The 25121-nt window shown below is 46.0% G+C and overlaps 1 protein-coding gene across 1 annotated transcript in view; it reads left to right on the top strand.

Moving 5' to 3' along the window:
* LOC121546376 (homer protein homolog 2) overlaps positions 1-22430 on the top strand; it is a gene marked incomplete at its 5' end in the record, with an annotated part of 41920 nt that extends 19490 nt beyond the window's left edge. Inside the window, 3 exons of the mRNA XM_045219667.1 lie at positions 4334-4444; positions 13481-13561; positions 22084-22430. Coding sequence (XP_045075602.1) covers positions 4334-4444; positions 13481-13561; positions 22084-22272 — 381 coding nt within the window. The remainder of the gene's footprint in view (positions 1-4333; positions 4445-13480; positions 13562-22083) is intronic.
* Positions 22431-25121: the final 2691 nt, after the last annotated feature.

Genomic DNA, 25121 nt, shown 5'->3' with positions numbered 1-25121 from the left:
TCTATAGTGTCTCTATGTAGATAGATCTACGTAGGGTCCTCTATAGTCTCTATGTAGATAGATCTACGTAGGGTCCTCTATAGTCTCTATGTAGATAGACCTACGTAGGGTCCTCTATAGTGTCTATGTAGATAGATCTACGTAGGGTCCTCTATAGTGTCTATGTAGATAGATCTACGTAGGGTCCTCTATAGTGTCTCTATGTAGATAGCTCTACGTAGGGTCCTCTATAGTGTCTCTATGTAGATAGATCTACGTAGGGACCTCTATAGTGTCTCTATGTAGATAGATCTACGTAGGGTCCTCTATAGTGTCTATGTAGATAGATCTACGTAGGGTCCTCTATAGTGTCTATGTAGATAGATCTACGTAGGGTCCTCTATAGTGTCTCTATGTAGATAGATCTACGTAGGGTCCTCTATAGTGTCTCTATGTAGATAGATCTACGTAGGGTCCTCTATAGTGTCTATGTAGATAGATCTACGTAGGGTCCTCTATAGTGTCTCTATGTAGATAGATCTACGTAGGGTCCTCTATAGTGTCTATGTAGATAGATCTACGTAGGGTCCTCTATAGTGTCTCTATGTAGATAGATCTACGTAGGGTCCTCTATAGTGTCTCTATGTAGATATATCTACGTAGGGTCCTCTATAGTGTCTATGTAGAGAGATCTACGTAGGGTCCTCTATAGTGTCTCTATGTAGATAGATCTACGTAGGGTCCTCTATAGTGTCTCTATGTAGATAGATCTACGTAGGGTCCTCTATAGTGTCTATGTAGATAGATCTACGTAGGGTCCTCTATAGTGTCTCTATGTAGATAGATCTACGTAGGGTCCTCTATAGTGTCTCTATGTAGATAGATCTACGTAGGGTCCCCTATAGTGTCTCTATGTATATAGATCTACGTAGGGTCCTCTATAGTGTCTCTATGTAGATAGATCTACGTAGGGTCCTCTATAGTGTCTATGTAGATAGATCTACGTAGGGTCCTCTATAGTGTCTATGTAGATAGATCTACGTAGGGTCCTCTATAGTGTCTATGTAGATAGATCTACGTAGGGTCCTCTATAGTGTCTCTATGTAGATAGCTCTACGTAGGGTCCTCTATAGTGTCTCTATGTAGATAGATCTACGTAGGGTCCTCTATAGTGTCTATGTAGATAGATCTACGTAGGGTCCTCTAGTGTCTATGTAGATAGATCTACGTAGGGTCCTCTATAGTGTCTATGTAGATAGATCTACGTAGGGTCCTCTATAGTGTCTCTATGTAGATAGATCTACGTAGGGTCCTCTATAGTGTCTCTATGTAGATAGATCTACGTAGGTCCTCTATAGTGTCTATGTAGATCAGGGTTCTTCAATCCTGTCCTGGAGGGCCGAAACACTTCTGTTTTTATTTCTACCTAGTAGTTAATTGCACTCACCTGGTTTCCCCAGGTCTGAATTAGCCTGATTAAGGGAGAGATGAAACAGAGGTGTCGGCCCTCCAGCCAGGATGAAGTGCCCTGATGTAGATAGATCTACGTAGGGTCCTCTATAGTGTCTATGTAGATAGATCTATGTAGGGTCCTCTATAGTGTCTTTATATGCACTGAACAAAAATATGCAACATTTTCAAAGGTTTTACTGAGTTACCGTTCATAGAAGGAAATCAGTCAACTTAAATAAATAAATTAGGCCCTAATCTATGGATTTCACATGACTGGGAATACAGATATGCATTTGTTGGTCACAGATACCTTTAAAAGAAAAGGGGCGTGGATCAGAAAACCAGTCAGTATCTGGTGTGACCACCATTTGCCTCATGCAGCGTGACACATCTCCTTCACATAGAGTTGATCAGGCTGTTGATTGTGACCTGTGGAATGTTGTCCCACTCTTCAATGGCTGTGTAAAGTTGCTGGATATTGGCAGGAACTGGAACACGCTGTCGTACATGTCGATCCAGAGCATCCCAAACATGTTCAATGGGTGACATGTCTGGTGAGTAAGCAGACCATGGAAGAACTGGGACATTTTCAGCGTCCAGAAATTGTGTGCAGATCCTTGTGACAAGGGGCCGTGCATTATAATGCCGAAACATGAGGTGATGGCGGCGGATGAATGGCACGACAATGGGCCACAGGATCTCGTGACGGCATCTGTGCATTCAAATTGCCATCGATAAAATGCAATTGTGTTAGTTGTCCGGAGTTTATGCCTTCCCATACCAGAACCCCACCGCCACCATGGGGCACTCTGTTCACAACGTTGACATCAGCAAACTGCTCGCCCACACAACGCCATACACGCTGTCTGCCATCTGCCCGGTACAGTTGAAACCATTATTAATCTGTGAAGAGCACACTTCTCCAGTGGCCATCGAAGGTGAGCATTTGCCCACGGAAGTCGGTTACGACGCCGAACTGCTGTCTGGTCAAGACCCTGGTGAGGATGACGAGCATGCAGATGAGCTTCCCTGAGAGAGTTTGTGGAGAAATTATTCGGTTGTGCAAACCCACAGTTTCATCAGCTGTCCGGGTGGCTGGTCTCAGACGATCCTGCAGCTGAAAAAGCTGGATGTGGAGGTCCTGGGCTGGCATGGTTACACTTGGTCTGCGGTTGTGAGGCCGGTTGGACTTGGCTTATGGTAGAGAAATTAACATTAAATTATCTGGCAACAGCTCTGGTGGACATTCCTACAGTCAGCATTCCAATTGCACGCTACCTTAACTTGAGACATCTATGGCATTGTGTTGTGACAAAACTGCTCATTTTAGAGTGGCCTTTTATTGCCCCCAGCACAAGGTGCACCTATGTAATGATCATGCTGTTTAATCAGCTTCTTGATATGCCACTCTTTTCAGGTGGATGGATTATTTTCGCAAAAGGAGAAATGCTCACTCACAGGGATGTAAACAAATTTGAGAGAAACACGCTTTTTGTGTGTATGGAAAATGTCTTTATTTTTTATTTATTTCAGCTCATGAAACATGGGACCAACTCTTTACATGTTGCGTTTTATATTTTTGCCGTTTAAGATTAGGGAGGACGATTTCTGTTTTTTTTATGAGCATGGCCTTATTTCTGTTACAGCATATTGGATGACTGTCATTCATATTCCATTCACCCAGTTCCATGTAACATCGATAGGTTTAGGCTACTACATGATACTCTAATATGCCCTATACCCATCACGAGGATGCTACAGCCTACAAATTCAAGTTTATAACGTAGGTGCACAGGTTGATAGACCAATTGGAGTAATCAAGGTGACCGACAGTGAGAAATTCACTAACGCCTTGCACAGTCTTGCCTGCATCTAGCTGATCCAGGGTGGAATCATTAGTCCAAACAGTTTTACGTTTTGCAATTAAAACGAGAGTTTCAATTGGACAAACTCAGGTAGGACCAGCCCCCTTTTTCGTTCCGTTTGCTTCCGTTTTAAGAAATGTTTTTCAATAGAATTGGCGGAATGAATACACCACTGATCACCCGCACACATAGTTCACTTTCATAGCAGCCAAACAAACTCCTCCTCTCACATTTTCCCTTCGCTTGTGAACAGCTGTCTGTGACCAGGCGAAAAAAAACCTCTCCAAGCCAAATCTTCATACCATAACCGCTACACACAGCCTACGTTGTTGTCACCATTTCTTCTAGAACTAACCCACAATCCAATCCATGTACAATCACGCAGTACAGTGTACAGTTAGCAGTTACAGCGGCGGTCCCCGCCTGGTGGCAATAAATTAATACAACTGGAAGTTTACCTTGACTTGGAAGAGTTGCAGTGTTGGATATCCTTAGCCAGCTAGCTAACATAAATATAATTCCTCTCTGTTTGAGTCAGGTTGTTGAGTAGGCTAAAGTAGATGCATTAGCTAGCATAAGGGAAACTGAAACTACATTTTTTTTTTTTTTAATACAATGAAATATATTTCTCTCTCATCTCTCTCTGCTCCTTCTCCTTATTTTTTGAAGAAATTAATTTGTTCAAAACTCTTCAACTATTCTCTTTCTCTCTCTTTGAGTCAACTACTCACCACATTTTATGCACTGCAGTGCTAGCTAGCTGTAGCTTATGCTTTCAGTACTAGATTCATTCTCTGATCCTTTGATTGGATGGACATCATGTCAGTTCATGCTGCAAGCGCTCTGATAGGTTGGAGGACGTAATTACTGTGTAAGTCTATGGAAGGGGTGAGAACCATGAGCCTCCTAGGTTTTGTATTGAAGTCTATGTACCCAGAGGAGGATGGAAAATAGCAGTCCTCCATCTACACCATGGTGCTAACTCTTATAAGAGTTCCTAACAAGGGCCTCTCCTCCTCCTCCTCCATCTCCTGTAGATAGCAGAGTTGGAGTCTCAGTGTGAAGAAGCCAACGTGGAGAAGGAGAGGAACTCTAAGCTGACTGTACGAGTTCAGGAGCTGGAGACAGAGCTACAGGACAAGGAACAGGTGGGGGCATACACACACAGGATCACTTGTGCGCGCTCTCTCACACACACACACACACAGGATCACTTGTGCACGCTCTCACACACACACACACACACACACAGGATCACTTGTGCACGCTCTCACACACAAAAACTCTTATAGACACACACACGGTCTCATATGACAAGCCTGTAGTTTTGCTGACAGACTGTATGCAAATATAACACCATTGTCCCTAAGGGACATGTTATCTCTATTACCTCTATCTCTACCCCTCTCTATCTCCCTCTACCCCTCTATCTCCCTCTACCCCTCTCTCTCTCCCTTTCTCTATCTCACTCTACCCCTCTCTCTCTCCCTCTACCCCTCTCTCTCTCCCTCTACCTCTCTCTCTCTCCCCCTCTCTCTCTCTCTCTCTCTCCCTCTACCCCTCTCTCTCTACCCCTCTCTCTCTCTCCCTCTACTCCTCTCTCTCTCTCCCTCCACCCCTCTCTCTCTACCCCTCTCTCTCTCTCCCTCTACCCCTCTCTCTCCCCCCCTCTCTCTCTCTCTCTCCCTCTACTCCTCTCTCTCTCTCCCTCCACCCCTCTCTCTCTACCCCTCTCTCTCTACACCTCTCTCTCTCTCCCTCTACCCCTCTTTCTCTACCCCTCTCTCTCTCTCCCTCTACCCCTCTCTCTCTACCCCTCTCTCTCTCTTTCTCTACCCCTCTCTCCCTCTCTCTGTTCCTAAGGAGAGGATTATAGTCCAATAGAAGGTGGGTATTGTTGTGGGACCTTTGATGTCAGAACAATTCTGTGTGGAAGTATTAGTCTCGTCCTCACCTCTATATCTCTCTCTCTGCTCGCTCTCTCTCAGCACTTTCTCTCAATTCAATTTCAATTCAAAGGGCTTTATTGGCATGGGAAACATATGTTTACATTTCCAAAGCAAGTGAAATAGATAATAAACAAAGGTGAAATAAACTCTCTCTCTCTCGCTCTCTCTCTCTCGCTCTCTCTCATGCTACTTCTACACCTATTATCTATCAGTTTATTTACTTCAGTGTTTTTATAGGTCACCTACCTTCTCGTTCAAGAACACGCAGAGAAAGGAGAGAGAACTGTGTTATTCTTCATATTTACTGCTTATAGAAAATGTCTCCCGCTATATCTGGTAATGTTAACTCTAACTCGATGCCCGGTCATGTTATTTTATTTCAGACCACATTAATAATGTTATTGTAATGCCATTGCCCTCTGCCCCTGTAGTCATCCCAAATGATGCCAGGAACCCGAGGCACTAGGTCTGCCAGTCACATCGTCCTCATGTCACTTCTGCCCAGCTGCCAAGCAACTGCGGACCCAAGATGGCTGATTTTACACCCTGTGAAATTTATTCCAGTTAGTCCTAATGAGGCTTTGAGCCGGCATGACCGTGGTGATCAGGACCTCTTTTCATTAATGGATCAATACTGATTCTACCTGCAGACACATTTCATTAGCTGTAACCACGTTTTCATACACAGTTTTTATGCGAGTAAAGTCATACCGTATACAAAAAGCTGTGATGGAAATAGGACATTTATAAATGTCGACAGATCATTTGTTCATTCGACATGGTGGGATCTTTTTGTGTCGGTAAAATTAATGGTGGTGGAAACGCCTTCATGCGCAAATATTTATAGAATAACCATCATTTTGAAGTAAACTTGGGAGTCGTGCGATGATATGGTGTGTGGTCCTCCCACTACGACTCGGGAAACCGTGCAGTTTATAAGGCTACAGATTAAATGGCTTATGAACTGCACAGGGTGGTGACAAGTGCACAGTGATCTTGATGCTCCTTTCCAATAAATATTGAGGGTCTTATTCTGGTGACATGATGATCGATGCTCGACTGCTGTTTCACAAATAAAAATATTCTCTTTCTTATCCATAATAATCTCATCATGTAGACTAGTCTACTCACACTGTATCTGCCAGCTGTAGGCACATTTGCTATTTAACGCAACCGTGTTTGTAACAAAACTATCGGTAGAATTGAAAATGCGATGGATTTTTATTCGGTACATGAAAACTTTTTGTGTGCACTACGTCATCACGCACTGATTTTTATCCACAACAAGTCCGTTGGGTGGAAACACACCACTGGTGGGAAAATGTGCATATTTGCTCTATTAATATTCTCATGAAAATATGTCACCAATTGGATGGAAACCTAGCTATTGGCTTTACCCCTCTTTCTACTGCCCCCGGATCCCTCCATCCTTCCATCTCCCGCTCTAGAGCTGACTTCCTGTCCCCTCCCCCGGATCCCTCCATCCTTCCATCTCCCGCTCTCTTTCTCACCCTCTTGCTCTTCTTCTTCTTTCTGCCTCTTTCTCTCTTTCTTTCCATGTCTCTCTCTCTCTCTCTCTATTTCTCTCTCTCTCTCTATTTCTTGCTCTCTCTCTCTCTCTTTCTCTCTCTCTTTCTCTCTCTATTTCTTTCTCTCTCTCTCTCCGGTGGCAGGGGTGTCAGCGTGTGTCCCTTTCATGCTCTTGACAGGGTTTATTCAGCTGTGTGTGTGTGTGTGTGTGTGTGTGTGTGACTATTAGAAACCTATTGGTTTGGGCAGTAAATCACCCTGACAAAGACTTTTTAAAGCTGAAACCAGTTTGATTTGCACCTTGGATTTATTTCCTGTAAAGGTGGCTTAGCATCTTCTGTTGATCCTGTTTTGAACATTTCATTAACCCTGGTTGAACTGAGAGATACAGCGATGACAGAGAGACGGAGACAGAACCTGTCTGATGCCCTTTCCTCTGTCCTGCTGTGTCAGATGAACAGACAGTCTGACAGATCACACTCCTGCTAAGTGGTCTCTCTCTCTCTCTCTCTCTCTCTCTCTCTCTCTCTCTCTCTCTCTCTCTCCTCCTCTCCCTCTCTCTCCTCTCTCTCTCTCTTCCCTCTCTCCTCCTCTCCCTCTCTCCTCTCTCCTCTCTCCTCTCTCCTCTCTCCTCTCTTCTCTCTTCTCTCTTCTCTCTTCTCTCTTCTCTCTTCTTCTCTCTGTCTCTCTCATGGAGAGAGGATTCTGATAACCAGAAGTGGCGTCTCTAGGGTGGTGTAGTTCTGTAAAGACACAGGAGATGAGATCATGATTACTCTGAGAAGCATCATGATAGTCTGTAATCTTCACGGCTAGTTTAGAAGCATATTTTTTATTTATTTTTTCACCTTTATTTAACCAGGTAAGCCAGTTGAGAACAAGTTCTCATTTACAACTGCGACCTGGCCAAGATAAAGTAAAGCAGTGCGATAAAAACAGCAGAGACACAGAGTTACATATGGGGTAAAACAAAACAGAAAATATATATACAGTGTGTGCAAATGTAGCAAGTTATGGAGGTAAGGCAATAAATAGGCCATAGTGCAAAAATAATTACAATTAGTATTAACACTGTGTCACGATCGTTGAGAGACGGGTCAGACCAAGGTGCAGCGTGAAAAGCGTACATGTTTATTTAACTCAAATAAACATACAACAAAACAATAAACAACGTAACGTGAAGTCCTCAGGCTAAACACATACAAGCCTAACACGGAACAAGATCCCACAACTAAGGTAGGCAAACAGGCTACTTAAGTATGATCCCCAATCAGAGACAACGAGCGACAGCTGTCTCTGATTGGGAATCACACCCGGCCAAACATAGAAATACAATACCTAGAACATAAACATAGAATTTCTAGCATAGATTCTCACGCCCTGACCAAACCAACTAAAGACGACCGGCCTCTCAAGGCCAGGGCGTGACACACTGGAATGATAGATGTGTAATGATACTCTGTAATCTTCACAGCTAGTTTAGAAGCATCATGATAGTCTGTGTAATCTTCATGGCTAGTTTAGAAGCATCATGATAGTCTGTCATCTTCACGGCTAGTTTAGAAGCATCATGATAGTCTGTGTAATCTTCACGGCTAGTTTAGAAGCTTCATGATAGTCTGTGTAGTCTTCACGGCTAGTTTAGAAGCATCATGATAGTCTGTGTAATCTTCACGGCTAGTTTAGAAGCATCATGATAGTCTGTGTAATCTTCACGGCTAGTTTAGAAGCTTCATGATAGTCTGTAATCTTCACGGCTAGTTTAGAAGCATCATGATAGTCTGTGTAATCTTCACGGCTAGTTTAGAAGCATCATGATAGTCTGTGTAATCTTCACGGCTAGTTTAGAAGCATCATGATAGTCTGTGTAATCTTCACGGCTAGTTTAGAAGCTTCATGATAGTCTGTAATCTTCACGGCTAGTTTAGAAGCATCATGATAGTCTGTGTAATCTTCACGGCTAGTTTAGAAGCATCATGATAGTCTGTGTAATCTTCACGGCTAGTTTAGAAGCTTCGTGATAGTCTGTGTAATCTTCACGGCTAGTTTAGAAGCATCATGATAGTCTGTCATCTTCACGGCTAGTTGAGAAGCATCATGATAGTCTGTGTAATCTTCACGGCTAGTTTAGAAGCTTCATGATAGTCTGTGTAATCTTCACGGCTAGTTTAGAAGCTTCATGATAGTCTGTCATCTTCACGGCTAGTTTAGAAGCATCATGATAGTCTGTGTAATCTTCACGGCTAGTTTAGAAGCATCATGATAGTCTGTGTAATCTTCACGGCTAGTTTAGAAGCATCATGATAGTCTGTGTAATCTTCACGGCTAGTTTAGAAGCATCATGATAGTCTGTGTAATTTTCACGGCTAGTTTAGAAGCATCATGATAGTCTGTCATCTTCACGGCTAGTTGAGAAGCATCATGATAGTCTGTGTAATCTTCACGGCTAGTTTAGAAGCTTCATGATAGTCTGTGTAATCTTCACGGCTAGTTTAGAAGCTTCATGATAGTCTGTCATCTTCACGGCTAGTTTAGAAGCATCATGATAGTCTGTGTAATCTTCACGGCTAGTTTAGAAGCATCATGATAGTCTGTAATCTTCACGGCTAGTTTAGAAGCATCATGATAGTCTGTGTAATCTTCACGGCTAGTTTAGAAGCATCATGATAGTCTGTGTAATCTTCACGGCTAGTTTAGAAGCTTCGTGATAGTCTGTGTAATCTTCACGGCTAGTTTAGAAGCATCATGATAGTCTGTGTAATCTTCACGGCTAGTTTAGAAGCATCCATGCTTTGCATCTACAGTTGAAGTCGGAAGTTTACATACACTTAGGTTGGAGTCATTAAAACTTGTTTTTCAACCACTCCACAAATGTCTTGTTAACAAACTATAGTTTTGGCAAGTCGGTTAGGACATCTACTTTGTGCATGACATAAGTCATTTTTCCCAACAATTGTTTACAGACAGATTATTTCACTTATAATTCACTGTATCACAATTCCAGTGGGTCAGAAGTTTACGTACACTAAGTTGACTGTGCCTTTAAACAGCTTGGACAATTCCAGAAAATAATGTCATAGCTTTAGAAGCTTCTGATAGGCTAATTGACATCATTTGAGTCAATTGGAGGTGTACCTGTGGATGTATTTCAAGGCCTACCTTCAAATTCAGTGCCTCTTTGCAAGCCGAAGAACACCATCCCAACCGTGAAGCACGGGGGTGGCAGCATCATGCTGTGGGGGTGCTTTGCTGCAGGAGGGACTGCTGCACTTCACAAAATAGATGGTATCATGAGGAAGGAAAATGATGTGGATAAATTGAAGCAACATCTCAAGACATCAGTCAGGAAGTTAAAGCTTGGTTGCAAATGGGTCTTCCAAATGGACAATGACCCCAAGCATACTTCCAAAGTTGTGGCAAAATGGCTCAAGGACAACAAAGTCAAGGTATTGGAGTGGCCATCACAAAGCCCTGACCTCAATCCTATAGAAAATGTGTGGGCAGAACTGAAAAAGCGTGTGCGAGCAAGGAGGCCTACAAACCTGACTCAGTTACACAAGCTCTGTCAGGAGGAATGGGCCAAAATTCACCCAACTTATTGTGGGAAGCTTGTGGAAGGCTACCCGAAACGTTTGACCCAAGTTAAACAATTTAAAGGCAATGCTACCAAATACTAATTGAGTGTATGTAAAACTCTGACCCACTGGGAATGTGATAAAAGAAATAAAAGCTGAAATAAATCATTCTCTCTACTATTATTCTGACATTTCAATTCTTAAAATAAAGTGGTGATCCTAACTGACCTAAGACACAGGGAATTTTTACTAGGATTAAATGTCAGGAATTGTGAAAAATGTTTAAATGTATTTGGCTAAGGTGTATTTAACTTCCGACTTCAACTGTAGATCATGTTAGAGAGATATGGAGAGTAAGAGAATATAAGTGATTTTGAGAGAACGGGACTGAGAGAGGGATGGGGGGAGAGAGAGTAACAGGAAGAGAAGATGTCCATCCTGTCTGGTGCTCATAACTGTGGTTCATCTATAGCTTCAGTCGCAGTGGACAAGGAGAAGAATGACTCACCACAGTAACCTGCAATACATCTGCTGCCTTCTCCTCCCTCCCTGGCTCCTACTCTCTCCTTCCTCTCGCCTTCCCACCCCATGAATTATTGAATTATTGAATTTCCGTGGTGTTGACCCCGTTGCCTCACCAGCCGTGAACTTGGACACTTCAAACAAACTGACCACTGCTGAGGCAGAGTGGTTGGGGGGCTGAGGCATAGGGGTGGAGGGTTTGGGGGGCTGAGGCAGAGGGGTGGAGGGGCTGAGGTGGAGGGGTTGGGGGGGCTGAGGCAGGGGGTGGAGGGGCTGAGGTGGAGGGGGTTGGGGGGCTGAGGCAGGGGGTGGAGGGGCTGGGTGGAGGGGTTGGGGGGCTGAGGCAGGGGGTGGAGGGGCTGGGGTGGAGGGGTTGGGGGGCTGAGGCAGAGGGGTGGAGGGGCTGGGGTGGAGGGGGCTGGAGGCAGGCTGGGGTGGAGGGGCGTGGAGGGGCTGGGGGGCTGAGGCAGAGGGGTGGAGGGGTTGGGGGGCTGAGGCAGGCGGGTGGAGGGGCTGAGGTGGGGGGTGGAGGGGCTGGGGTGGAGGGGTTGGGGGGCTGAGGCAGAGGGGTGGAGGGGCTGGGGTGGAAGGGGTTGGGGGGCTGAGGCAGAGGGGTGGAGGGGCTGGGGTGGAGGGGTTGGGGGCTGAGGCAGGGGGTTGAGGGGCTGAGGTGGGGGTGGAGGGGCTGGGGGGCTGAGGCAGAGGGGTGGAGGGGCTGGGGTGGAGGGGTTGGGGGGCTGAGGCAGGGGGGTGGAGGGGGCTGAGGTGGGGGGTGGAGGGGCTGAGGTGGGGGGTGGAGGGGCTGGGGGGCTGAGGCAGAGGGGTGGAGGGGTGGAGGGGCTGGGGGCTGAGGCAGGGGGGTGGAGGGGCTGAGGTGGGGGTGGAGGGGTTGGGGGGCTGAGGCAGGGGGTGGAGGGGCTGAGGTGGGGGTGGAGGGGCTGAGGTGGGGGGTGGAGGGGTTGAGGGCTGAGGCAGGGGGTGGAGGGGCTGAGGTTGGGGGTGGAGGGGTTGGGGGCTGAGGTGGGGGGTGGAGGGGCTGAGGTGGGGGGTGGAGGGGTTGGGGGCTGAGGGCTGAGGCAGGGGGTTGGGGGGCTGAGGCAGGGGGTTGGGGTGCTGAGGCATAGGGGTGGAGGGGCTGGGGTGGAGGGGTTGGGGGCTGAGGCAGGGGGGTTGGGGTGCTGAGGCAGGGGGGTGGGGGTTGGAGGGCTGAGGCAGGGGGGTTGGGGGCTGAGGCGAGAGTGTTGGGGGGCTGAGGCGGGGGTGGAGTGGTTGGGGGCTGAGGCAGGGGGGTTGGGGGGCTGAGGCGGGGGTGTTGGGGGGGTTGAGGGGTTGGGGGGCTGAGGCAGGGTAACACAGATGCTAGGCTGTGCATCATTATCTCTTTATTATGGAGGGGTTCTAAATGCCAACTCCACAGCTGATTCTGTGGGTCACGGAGATATAAGGAGCCTGGATGAGGACCGAGAAACAATAGGTCTGATGAGGACCGAGATACAGTAGGTCTGATGAGGACCGAGAAACAGTCAGTCTGATGAGGACCGAGATACAGTAGGTCTGATGAGGAGCGAGGGACAATAGGTCTGATGAGGACTGAGATACAGTAGGTCTGATGAGGACCGAGAAACAGTCGGTCTGATGAGGACCGAGAAACAATAGGTCTGATGAGGACCGAGATACAGTAGGTCTGATGAGGAGCGAGGGACAGTAGGTCTGATGAGGAGCGAGGGACAGTAGGTCTGATGAGGAGCGAGGGACAGTAGGTCTGATGAGGACTGATGTACAGTAGGTCTGATGAGGACCGAGGGACAGTAGTTCTGATGAGGACTGAGATACAGTCAGTCTGATGAGGAGCGAGGGACAGTGGGTCTGATGAGGACCGAGAAACAGTCGGTCTGATGAGGAGCGAGGGACAGTAGGTCTGATGAGGAGCGAGGGACAGTAGGTCTGATGAGGACCGAGAAACAGTCAGTCTGATGAGGAGCGAGGGACAGTAGGTCTGATGAGGACCGAGAAACAGTCAGTCTGATGAGGAGCGAGGGACAGTAGGTCTGATGAGGAGCGAGGGACAGTGGGTCTGATGAGGAGCGAGGGACAGTAGGTCTGATGAGGACCGAGAAACAGTCAGTCTGATGAGGAGCGAGGGACAGTAGGTCTGATGAGGAGCGAGGGACAGTGGGTCTGATGAGGAGCGAGGGACAGTAGGTCTGATGAGGAGCGAGGGACAGTAGGTCTGATGAGGAGCGAGGGACAGTAGGTCTGATGAGGAGCGAGGGACAGTAGGTCTGATGAGGAGTGAGGGACAGTAGGTCTGATGAGGAGCGAGGGACAGTAGGTCTGATGAGGAGCGAGGGACAGTGGGTCTGATGAGGAGCGAGGGACAGTAGGTCTGATGAGGAGCGAGGGACAGTGGGTCTGATGAGGAGCGAGGGACAGTAGGTCTGATGAGGAGCGAGGGACAGTAGGTCTGATGAGGAGCGAGGGACAGTAGGTCTGATGAGGAGCGAGGGACAGTGGGTCTGATGAGGAGCGAGGGACAGTAGGTCTGATGAGGAGCGAAGGACAGTGGGTCTGATGAGGATATTAATATGTGATGTGTGTTTCCTTCCAGGAACTGGAGAACCTGAGGAAGCAAGCAGAGATCATCCCTCAACTGATGGCAGAGTGTGAGAGCATCACAGAGAAACTACAGGTACTGAACCCTAACCCCTACACCCTAAACACTAACCCCTACACCCTAAACACTAACCCCTTAACTCATGGCAGTGTGTGTGAGCATCACATAGAAACTACAGGTACTGAAGCATAACCCAATAAGCTGGGACTGGGAGCGGCAGATCCAGATTGTTCCATTACATTATGATCTCACGCGCTCGCACACACCACGTACACACCACGTACACACAGACACAGACACACACACACACACACACACACACACACCACGTACAAACACACACACCACCTCTTTTTGTTCCCACAGTGTTCATTGAGTGTCTCTAACAAGTTATTGTTACTGAGTTTTATATTCCACATGGTTATGTATTAAAAAACAGGTCCATTAGTGTGCTATTTATAACTATGATGAGTATACTGTATATCGTTTTAAAAAGGTTGATATGATCAACACTGTTATTAAAAGGTATTCTCTCCTAGATAATAGACTAGAGTAGAGAGTTATATTCTCAACAATGGGAACTATTTTAATCACAGTTCTATATATTCACAGCAAGTATTGTAATTATAAATCTCTCTTCTTGAATATGAAGAGTGGTCTTCTCATAAAGACACGGGATGCATCCCAAATAGCACCCTGTTTCCTATATAGTGCTCTATAAAGGGTGCCTTTGGGACGCAGACAGGATTATATGGTAATCAAATGTAATATAATGTATCCACTTAGCAGAAACAGCTGAAGATGTCAGTGTGCTGTTGACAGATATTGGTTATGACTAGGTGGGAGAGGAGACACAGTGTTATAATGTTTCAGCTCTTAGATCCAACAACATGTTGACAGATATTGGTTATGGCTGGGTGGGAGAGGAGACACAGGGTTATAATGTTTCAGCTCTTAGATCCAACAACATGTTGACAGATATTGGTTATGACTGGGTGGGAGAGGAGACACAGGGTTATAATGTTTCAGCGCTGATATCCAACAACATGTTGACAGATATTGATTATGGCTGGGTGGGAGAGGAGACACAGGGTTATAATGTTTCAGCTCTTAGATCCAACAGCATGTTGACCGATATTGGTTATGGCTTGGTGGGAGAGGAGACACAGGGTTATAATGTTTCAGCTCTTAGATCCAACAACATGTTGACAGATATTGGTTATGGCTGGGTGGGAGAGGAGACACAGGGTTATAATGTTTCAGCTCTTATATCCAACAACATGTTGACAGATATTGGTTATGGCTGGGTGGGAGAGGAGACACAGGGTTATAATGTTTCAGCTCTTAGATCCAACAGCATGTTGACAGATATTGGTTATGCTTGGGTGGGAGAGGAGACACAGGGTTATAATGTTTCAGCTCTTAGATCCAACAGCATGTTGACAGATATTGGTTATGGCTGGGTGGGAGAGGAGACACAGGGTTATAATGTTTCAGCTCTTAGATCCAACAGCATGTTGACAGATATTGGTTATGGCTGGGTGGGAGAGGAGACACAGGGTTATAATGTTTCAGCTCTTAGATCCAACAACATGTTGACAGATATTGGTTATGGCTGGGTGGGAGAGGAGACACAGGGTTATAATGTTTCAGCTCTTAGATCCAACAACATGTTGACAGATATTGGTTATGGCTGGGTGGGAGAGGAGACACAGGGTTATAATGTTTCAGCTCTTATATCCAACAGCATGTTGACAGATATTGGTTATGGCTGGGTGGGAGAGGAGACACAGGGTTATAATGTTTCAGCTCTTAGATCCAACAACATGTTGACAGATATTGGTTATGGCTGGGTGGGAGAGGAGACACAGGGTTATAATGTTTCAGCGCTGATATCCAACAACATGTTGACAGATATTGGTTATGGCTGGGTGGGAGAGGAGACACAGGGTTATAATGTTTCAGCTCTTAGATCCAACAACATGTTGACAGATATTGGTTATGGCTGGGTGGGAGAGGAGACACAGGGTTATAATGTTTCAGCTCTTAGATCCAACAACATGTTGACAGATATTGGTTATGGCTGGGTGGGAGAGGAGACACAGGGTTATAATGTTTCAGCTCTTATATCCAACAGCATGTTGACAGATATTGGTTATGGCTGGGTGGGAGAGGAGACACAGGGTTATAATGTTTCAGCTCTTAGATCCAACAGCATGTTGACAGATATTGGTTATGGCTGGGTGGGAGAGGAGACACAGGGTTATAATGTTTCAGCTCTTAGATCCAACAACATGTTGACAGATATTGGTTATGGCTGGGTGGGAGAGGAGACACAGGGTTATAATGTTTCAGCTCTTAGATCCAACAGCATGTTGACAGATATTGGTTATGGCTGGGTGGGAGAGGAGACACAGGGTTATAATGTTTCAGCTCTTAGATCCAACAGCATGTTGATGGCTGGAAGGACGTACACAGAGACACATTGCTCTCAGATCCAACAGTATCTAGATGACTGACTGACTGGTGTGAGAAACCCTGAGTCTAGATTGATTCACACGTCACATCTTCTCCATTCTCCCGTTCTACCTGGCAACAGGGACCACCTGGTTACCCACCCCTGAAGTGATATACTAACCCTTACTGCTGTTAAACCCAGCCATACATCAGACCCCCCCGGCTAGTCGAACCTGTCATCAAAGCCAGTCTGTTTTTAAACCTACCATAGATCAGACCATCTGTCTGTCTGACCAGTGTCAAAGCCTACCATACATCACACTCATAACCTGACAACCACAAAGGAGCTCTATGGTATGGGAGCTGGTCTCAAATAGAGAAAGTTCTGGAAACCAGGGTCACTCACATTGTCTCTTGAAATCCGTCAGTTTCGGAGATAAAAACAGCTTGTATCTATTTCTAAGACCAACTCAGTGGCTTTGTGGTTAGAGCGTCCTCCCTGAGATTGGAAGGTTGGGAGTTCGATTCCCCGGCCGACTCATACCAAAGACTGTAAAAATAGAACCCGTTTGGCATTAAGGAGATAGATTGAAGGTAAAGCTCTGCGATAGACTGTCCAGGGGGTGTACAGGGGGCTCCTGCCCTATGAGCCGTTCTGGCTGCTTACTTACTTCAGAAAGAAAACGCCATGTGTACGTTTAACCATTTATTAGAAAAGATTACAATGCATGTCTAGGCGTTAAGGCTCTGCTCCGTCAGGGTAGCTCACTGCCAGAACCGAGTGTTGGGGTTCTTCTCCGTCAGGGTAGCTCACTGCCAGAACCGAGTGTTAGGGTTCTGCTCCGTCAGGGTAGCTCACTGCCAGAACCAAGTGTTAGGGTTCTGCTCCAACCAGTATCTTGTCATTGGTTGCCAGCATCAGCGTTGAACAGAGGTTAGCCAGGTTCCACCCGTGCTCAGCATGCAGGTAGCGTAACATGAGAGGACAAGGCAGTGCTAGTTCTTGTTATGACCACTGATGTTCAATTGCTAATTCTTCATCACTGAGTGCATAAGTACTGTTTTACATGTAAGTGTCCATAATACAATATCATTTTAGATATCATGCAAGATTGAAGGGACGGAATATTTAGTGAATTTCAGACTGAAGAACCCATGAAAGCCATCAAACAGACTTGCCTCTAGCAAAGGTTAATGTAACCCAACACCATTGCCTTAAGTGAACTCAAACTTGTGCAACTGAGAGAGGAGAGATACTCTTGATATGCATGTTGGTCTCTGCGGTATGGTAGCTGGTCTCAGGTAGAGACGGATCTGTCAACCAGGGGAAAGCGTTATGGCTGCATGTTGGTCTCTGCGGTGTGGTAGCTGGTCTCAGGTAGAGACGGATCTGTCAACCAGGGGAAAGCGTTATGGCTGCATGTTGGTCTCTGCGGTATGGTAGCTGGTCTCAAGTAGAGACAGATCTGTCAACCAGGGGAAAGCGTTATGGCTGCATGTTGGTCTCTGCGGTATGGTAGCTGGTCTCAGGTAGAGACGGATCTGTCAACCAGTGGAAAGCGTTATGGCACGTTCAGATAGTAATACACTATATTGTGTAGAACAGGGGGATTCAAATCTTACCCTACGAGGTCCAGACTACTTCTGGACTTCTGTTCTACCTGATCATTAATTGCACCCACCTGGTGTCCCAGGTCTAAATCAGTCCCTGATTTAGAGGGGAACAATGAAAAATAAAAAAGCAATGGAACTGGCTTGGGGGGCCAGATTTAGAATTTGAGGGCCAGATTTAGAATTTGAGGGCCAGATTTAGAATTTGAGGGCTAGAATTTGAGGGCCAGATTTAGAATTTGAGGGCCAGATTTAGAATTTGAGGGCCATACACATTCAGGTAGAGACGTATACTCTATAGAACAGAGGTGTGTCACGATCGTTGAGAGACGGGTCAGACCAAGGTGCAGCGTGAAAAGCGTACATGTTTATTAACTCAATAAACAAAACAAGAAACAACGTAACGTGAAGTCCTCCGGCTAAACACATACAAGCCTAAAACACGGAACAAGATCCCACAACTAAGGTAGGCAAACAGGCTACTTAAGTATGATCCCCAATCAGAGACAACGAGCGACAGCTGCCTCTGATTGGGAATCACACCCGGCCAAACATAGAAATACACATCTAGATCCTAAACATAGAAATTCTAACATAGATCCTCACGCCCTGACCAAACCAACTAAAGACAACCGGCCTCTCAAGGCCAGGGCGTGACAAGGTGTCAAATTCAATCTGCAAAAAATAGTCCTCTGTCCATCGTTTTGGGAATTTCCGATGCTCCCTGACTGTCTAGCTTTAATTTCGGTGATTATTAACGAGCTTTACACAGTCAACAAACGGTATTAATGTAGCTCCATTATGATTTCCACACAGTTTACATTTGGTTTTAGTCATTTTAAAGTATATTGAGTTCATTTGACCCCCCCCACCCAAAAACCTATAAAAAAAGGTTTGGGCCTCCCGAGTGGCGCAGAGGTCTAAGGCACTGCATCGCAGTGCTAGAGGCGTCACTACAGACCCGGGTTTGATCCCGGGCTGTATCACAGCCGGCTATGATCGGGAGTCCCGTAGGGCGGCACACAATTGGCCCAGCGTCGTCCGGGTTAGGGGAGGGTTTGGCCCAGCGTCGTCCGGGTTAGGGGAGGGTTTGGCCCAGCGTCGTCCGGGTTAGGGGAGGGTTTGGCCCAGCGTCGTCCGGGTTAGGGGAGGGTTTGGCCCAGCGTCGTCCGGGTTAGGGGAGGGTTTGGCCCAGCGTCGTCCGGGTTAGGGGTGGCTTTACTTGGCTCATTGCGGCTGACCTCGGTCGTCAGGTGAACGGTGTTTCCTCCGACACATTGGTGCGGCTGGCTTCCGGGTTAAGCGGGTGGGTGTTAAGAAGCTCGGTTTGGCGGGTCATGTTTTGGAGGATGCATGACTCGACCTTGGGGACTTGCAGCGATGAGACAAGCTCGAAATTGGGGAGAAAAGGGGGGGGGGTAAAAAAATAGAATGTATTATAATAATAATAGGATTGGACCCAACGTGGGCTTGATTGACCCCCCTGGTGTAGAACAAACATGATTAGCTGCTATGTAGACAGAGGAATCCTTTCAGCAATATACAGTGCCTTCGGAAATTACTCAGACCCCTTGACCTTTTCCACATTTTGTTATGTTACAGCCTTATTCTAAAATGGATTAAATAAATAAAAAATCCTCAGCAATCTACACACAATACCCCATAATGACAAAGTGAAACAGGTTTTTTGAAATTTGTATAAAAAATTTAAAAATCTGACCCTTTGCTATGAGATTCGAAATTGAGCTCAGGTGCATCCTGTTTCCATTGATCATCCTTGAGATGTTTCTACAACTTGATTGGAGTCCACCTGTGGTAAATTCAATTGATTGGAAATGATTTGGAAAGGCACACTCCTGTCTATATAAGGTCCTACAGTTGACAGTGCATGTCAGAGCAAAAACCAAGCCATGAGGTCAAAGGAATTGTCCGTAGAGCTCCGAGACAGGATTGTGTCGAGGCACAGGAAGGGTACCAAAACATTTCTGCAGCATTGAAGGTCCCGAGGGAACACAGTGGCCTCCATCATTCTTAAATGGAAGAAGTTTGGAACCACCAAGACTCTTCCTAGAGCTGGCCGCCCGGCAAAACTGAGCAATCAGGGGAGAAGGGCCTTGGTCAGGGAGGTGACCAAGAACCAGATGGTCACTCTGACAGAGCTCTAGAGTTCCTCTGTGGAGATGGGAGAACCTTCCAGAAGGACAACCATCTCTGCAGCACTCCACCAATTAGGCCTTTATGGTAGAGTGGCCAGACGGAAGCCACTCCTCAGTAAAAGGCACATGCCAGCCCACTTGGAGTTTGCCAAAAGGCACCTAAAGACTCTCAGACCATGAGAAACAAGATTCTCTGGTCTGATGAAACCAAGATTGAACTCTTTGGCCTGAATGCCAAGGGTCACGTCTGGAGGAAACCTGGCACCATCCCTACGGTGAAGCATGGTGGTGGCAGCATCATGCTGTGGGGATGTTTTTCAGCGGCAGGGACTGGGAGACTAGTAAGGATTGAGGCAAAGATGAATGGAGCAAAGTACAGAGAGATCATTGATGAAAACCTGCTCCAGAGCGCTCAGGACCTCAGACTGGGGCAAAGGTTCACCTTCCAACAGGACAACGACCCTAAACACACAGCCAACACAATGCAGGAGTGGCTTTGGGACAAGTCTCTGAATGTCCTTGAGTGGCCCAGCCAGAGCCTGGACTTGAATCTGATCGAACATCTCTGGAGAGACCTGAAAATAGCTGTGCAGCAACGCTCCCCATCCAACCTGACAGAGCTTGAGAGGGTCTGCAGAGAAGAATGGGAGAAACTCCCCAAATACAGGTGTGCCAAGCTTGTAGCGCCATACCCAAGAAGACTTGAGTCTGACTTGAGCAAAGGTGCTTCAACAAAGTACTGAGTAAAGGGTCTGAATATTTATGTAAATGTGATATTTTTATTTTTTATAAATTAGCACACAAAAAAATGATGAGGGGGAAAAAAACAATTTAATCCATTTTAGAATAAGGCTGTAATGTAACAAAATGTGGAAAAAGTCAAGGGGTCTGAATACTTTCTGAAGGCACTGTATATAATATATCTAACCAGACTCTTTTCTGTTTAGACTGCTGCTGCAAACCAGAGTATAATAGGGTAAAGCTGTATCGGCGGCGACGTTGTATGGAGAGCATATAGTTGTGGTTCTGATGTGAGCTGTAGACCTATCGGTAGTGACAAGGTAATAGTACATGTTTCTGAATGTGATGTGAAGCTGTGTGTATCGGTAGTGATGCTGTATGGATAGTAGCTGTGTATTTGTGCTTCTGATGTGGTCTGTATGAGTAGTGAATCTATATCAGTAATGATGTTGGATATCGGTAGTGACAAGGTAATAGTACATGTTTCTGAATGTGATGTGAAGCTGTGTGTATCGGTAGTGATGCTGTATGGATAGTAGCTGTGTATTTGTGCTTCTGATGTGGTCTGTATGAGTAGTGAATCTATATCAGTAATGATGTTGTATATCGGTAGTGACTCATCTCCCTCGGTCATCTCCCATTTCATCAGCCAAGCTGTCATCGGTGCGGTGCCGTGTAGATCGACTATGGAGGGGAATAAAACCAACAATGACATGCCTCAAATACTTCAGCTTCAGGTCCGACCCGGCTAGATAGAGTATGGCCTAGCTCAGATACCTCCTCTCCCTTTAGACACAATGGACCAGAGAACCCCTCAGCTAGCTATTAGGCATTGAATCAATAGAACTGACATTCCTGTTCAAAGCAATATTCACTAGGGGTTGTAATGGCAGAATACCTCAGAACACCACTGAGCCCTGGAGAATCCAGCTCCATGGTGTGAAGGGATGATGTCCATTCTATGAACTGTAGCTCTATACCAGACAGTAGCAGGAGGGTCTGGTCTGTGGTCCCTCTATTTAAAGCAGGTCTCCCACATGGTGATCAGGTTTCAACAGTCAGCTGAGAAATGCCACCAGGCACTAGGTTAGACCTCCTATTTTAGTCCTCTCCCTCCCTCCCTCTCTCCCTCCCTCTCCTCCCTCCTCCCCCTCTCTCTCCCTCCCTCCTCCCCCCTCTCTCTCCCTCCCTCTCCTCCCTCCTCCCCCTCTTTCTCCCTCCTCCCCCTCTCTCCCCTCCTTCCCCTCCCTCCCCTCCCTCCCTCTCCTCTCTCCCTCCCTCCCTCCCCTCTCCCTCCCCTCCCTCTCTCCCCTCCCTCCCTCTCTCCCCTCTCTCTCTCTCCCCTCCCTCCGCTCTTCCTCCCGCCGCTCTTCCTCCCGCCGCTCTTCCTCCCGCCGCTCTTCCTCCCTCCGCTCTTCCTCCCTCCGCTCTTCCTCCCTCCCCCTTTCTCTCTCCCTCCCCCATCTCTCTCCTCCCCCACTCCCCCTCCATATTCTCTGTCTCAACGTAGTATACTTGCTAAATTAGCGACTAATATACGTTATTGTCTCTTATCTGTAGGAGTTGACATCAAAGTTATAATTATTTATAAAGCTATGGCAGTATCTAACTTCATATTTCCAATGTCTTTAGGCTGCTGAGGTGAAGAACAAGGACCTGGAGGATAGGATAGAGGGTCTTCAGGCTGACATCGAGGACAGCCAGTCCAAGCAGGGCAACATGAAGGGAGAGCTGAAGAAGTTCATGGATGTCCTGGATGGGAAGATCGACGAGCTGCATGAGTTCAGGCAGGGCCTGTCCAAACTAGGGGTGGATAACTGAGGGAGGAGGGGACAGAGGGATGGAGGGTTTATAAATACCTTCAGGACAGGTCTCTGTGGAGCCACTCCCCCAAAGTAGAGACCACACTGAACCAATGAGAGAGAGAGAGAGAGAGAGAGAGAGAGAGAGAGAGAGAGAGAGAGAGAGAGAGAGAGAGAGAGAGAGAGAGAGAGAGAGAGAGAGAGAGAGAGAGAGAGAGAGAGAGAGAGAGAGAGAGAGAGAGAGAGAGAGAGAGAGAGAGAGAGAGAGAGAGAGAGAGAGAGAGAGAGAGAGAGAGAGAGAGAGAGAGAGAGAGAGAGAGAGAGAGAGAGAGAGAGAGAGAGAGAGAGAGAGAGAGAGTCTGTTGTTTCTACAGGCTGAACTAAGAGGGAAGAAAGGGTTTAAAAAGGGCTAAATGTATTTAAACTATAGAAACTAATGCAGTACAGCAACAGTTAAGTAATAATCACACATTATCCTACTGGCCTCTTTATGACATTAGGGAAATATAGAAGATGTATACTTTTTAAAAGACTGTCCATTATATTGTTGCTTCATGTCGATCTCAGGTGTGTTTGAAGACAGTTTGTTACTCGTTAGTTAATATGCACATACACGACACGTACACGACCAATACATGACACGGCGGTGTCATCAAGTGCCTCAGGAGAACCAGCCAAAACTAGATGGATGATGACCATGCATCACCATAGTAACACACTAATTAAATGTTACTATGAAAATGGAAAAACATTATTTAAGGAATCCTAGTAGTGTTTCAAAAACAACAACAATAGGACAACAACGACAACAGAACAACAACGACAACAACAGGACAACAACAGAACAACGACAACAACAACAGGACAACAACAGAACAACAACAACAGGACAACAACAGAACAACAACAACAGGACAACAACAGAACAACGACAACAACAACAGGACAACTGTTTCAGATAGACAAGCCCATGTCCTCTGGATGTTGTTGCCATAATGATGAAATTAAATGAATTCAATAACAGAAGTTTAAAGGATTGAAAGGGTTTCAGTGAACATTAGCCTTTTGAATCGGCAGTCAGTCTGCAGGACTGTGATGTGCATAAGACCGTGGAGTCGAGCCTCTTTAGAAATGTGAACAGATGACACCAGGACTTTATAGGGCAGAGAAACCCCAAACTATGCTAGACAACCCATTTTGTAACGAGTTCAATGAGGATTTTGCATGTATGAAACTTCAGATTTCTTTCTGTCAGTTTTTGTAGAACAAAAAGTGTGAAGTATGTCTTTTAAAATGTGTTGTTCATGTAGGATATGTGTTTCCTTCACTACTTTGGTCTGTTTTGTTAGTATGGTCAGTGGTGATATTTTAGGGGGGACTTGGTTGTTGCTGCTAGCTGGGTGAACTGTAAACTAGGAACTATGTGAAAGAATACTTTATATGAACAACACACATGATATGGGTCTTTAATACAACCCTATGAGATCTCTTTATTGTATTTTTTTTTTGTTGTTGCAGATTTTCTTTGTGTTGGTGCCTATTGAATTTAGTTAGTCTCTCTCTCTTTAGAAGTGGCCCAGTATATATGACAACATTACCTTAACGTGTGGATGTTTCTCTACAGATATAACTTTTATATCATATAATATTTTAGGAGCGGGTATGGTGTGATAATATTATATAGTCCGTCTGTTTTAAAAACTGAAGTCGTCTACCTTTTTTAGAATGCAGCCCTGCCATGATGAACTGTATTTGAATATTGTACTACATCCACTGATACATCAACATGGATACTAGTGTGTATATATTTCTATCAGTGTTTGAGAAATGTTTTGCACAAGATGGGAGTGTGTCTACCGACGGACTGTACGGCTCTCCCCTTTTACCCCATGTAACCACTACATCCTCTGTGTGTACAGACTTCCAATAGGCTGAACCGGATCAATATAACGCCTTCTCCTTCCTGTCAATCAAATGACTCTCATCCACTTCTGTGACTCCCGGTCAATATTGTACCATTATAGAATTGATAATTGTTAAAATATAGTTTTAATTACAAATACGTGGTCAGTGTTTCTTCTTTCTCCCATGCATTTCAACAAGGCACTAAAGCATATTGTATACACGCTGACACATTGTGACGCTAGCCTGATCCCAGATCTGTTTGTGTTGTCATGCCAACTATGGTAGTTACCATGGCTAGTTTGGCAGTGACACCGACCATAGGAGTTGGCAAGACAACGCAAACGGATCAACTCTGCAGAGGACAAGGCTGCAATCTAACCAGCTTGTGTAGGGTTCTCCAACTCTGGTCTTAGTGAGCTACTGCTGGGATAGAGCAAAAGCATGCACAGTGCACACCCAGTAGCTCTCCAGGAAACAGAAACCTGCGCTAGTGTCCACAGTATCTGTCTGTAACACAGCTTGGTACCGCTTCTACTGTTACTCAGAGAGCGTACAGTACTGTTTGTATTTGTTTTTAGTTATGCAGCAGAGTCTAACCACCTACCATCTCCCAGCAGACCGACTGTTCTCTCTAGTCTTATGTACTGGACACTGTTTCACTGACTGTCTCCTATCAACCTCCTCATTAGTCTTATGTACTGGACACTGTTTCACTGACTGCCTCCTATCAACCTCCTCATTAGTCTTATGTACTGGACACTGTTTCACTGACTGCCTCCTATCAACCTCCTCATTAGTCTTATGTACTGGACACTGTTTCACTGACTGCCTCCTATCAACCTCCTCATTAGTCTTATGTACTGGACACTGTTTCACTGACTGCCTCCTATCAACCTCCTCATTAGTCTTATGTACTGGACACTGTTTCACTGACTGCCTCCTATCAACCTCCTCATTAGTCTT

Source organism: Coregonus clupeaformis, unplaced genomic scaffold, assembly GCF_020615455.1.
Source record: "Coregonus clupeaformis isolate EN_2021a unplaced genomic scaffold, ASM2061545v1 scaf2604, whole genome shotgun sequence".
Classification (NCBI taxonomy): Eukaryota; Metazoa; Chordata; class Actinopteri; order Salmoniformes; family Salmonidae; genus Coregonus; species Coregonus clupeaformis.
This window is presented reverse-complemented; position numbering and strand designations above follow the sequence as displayed.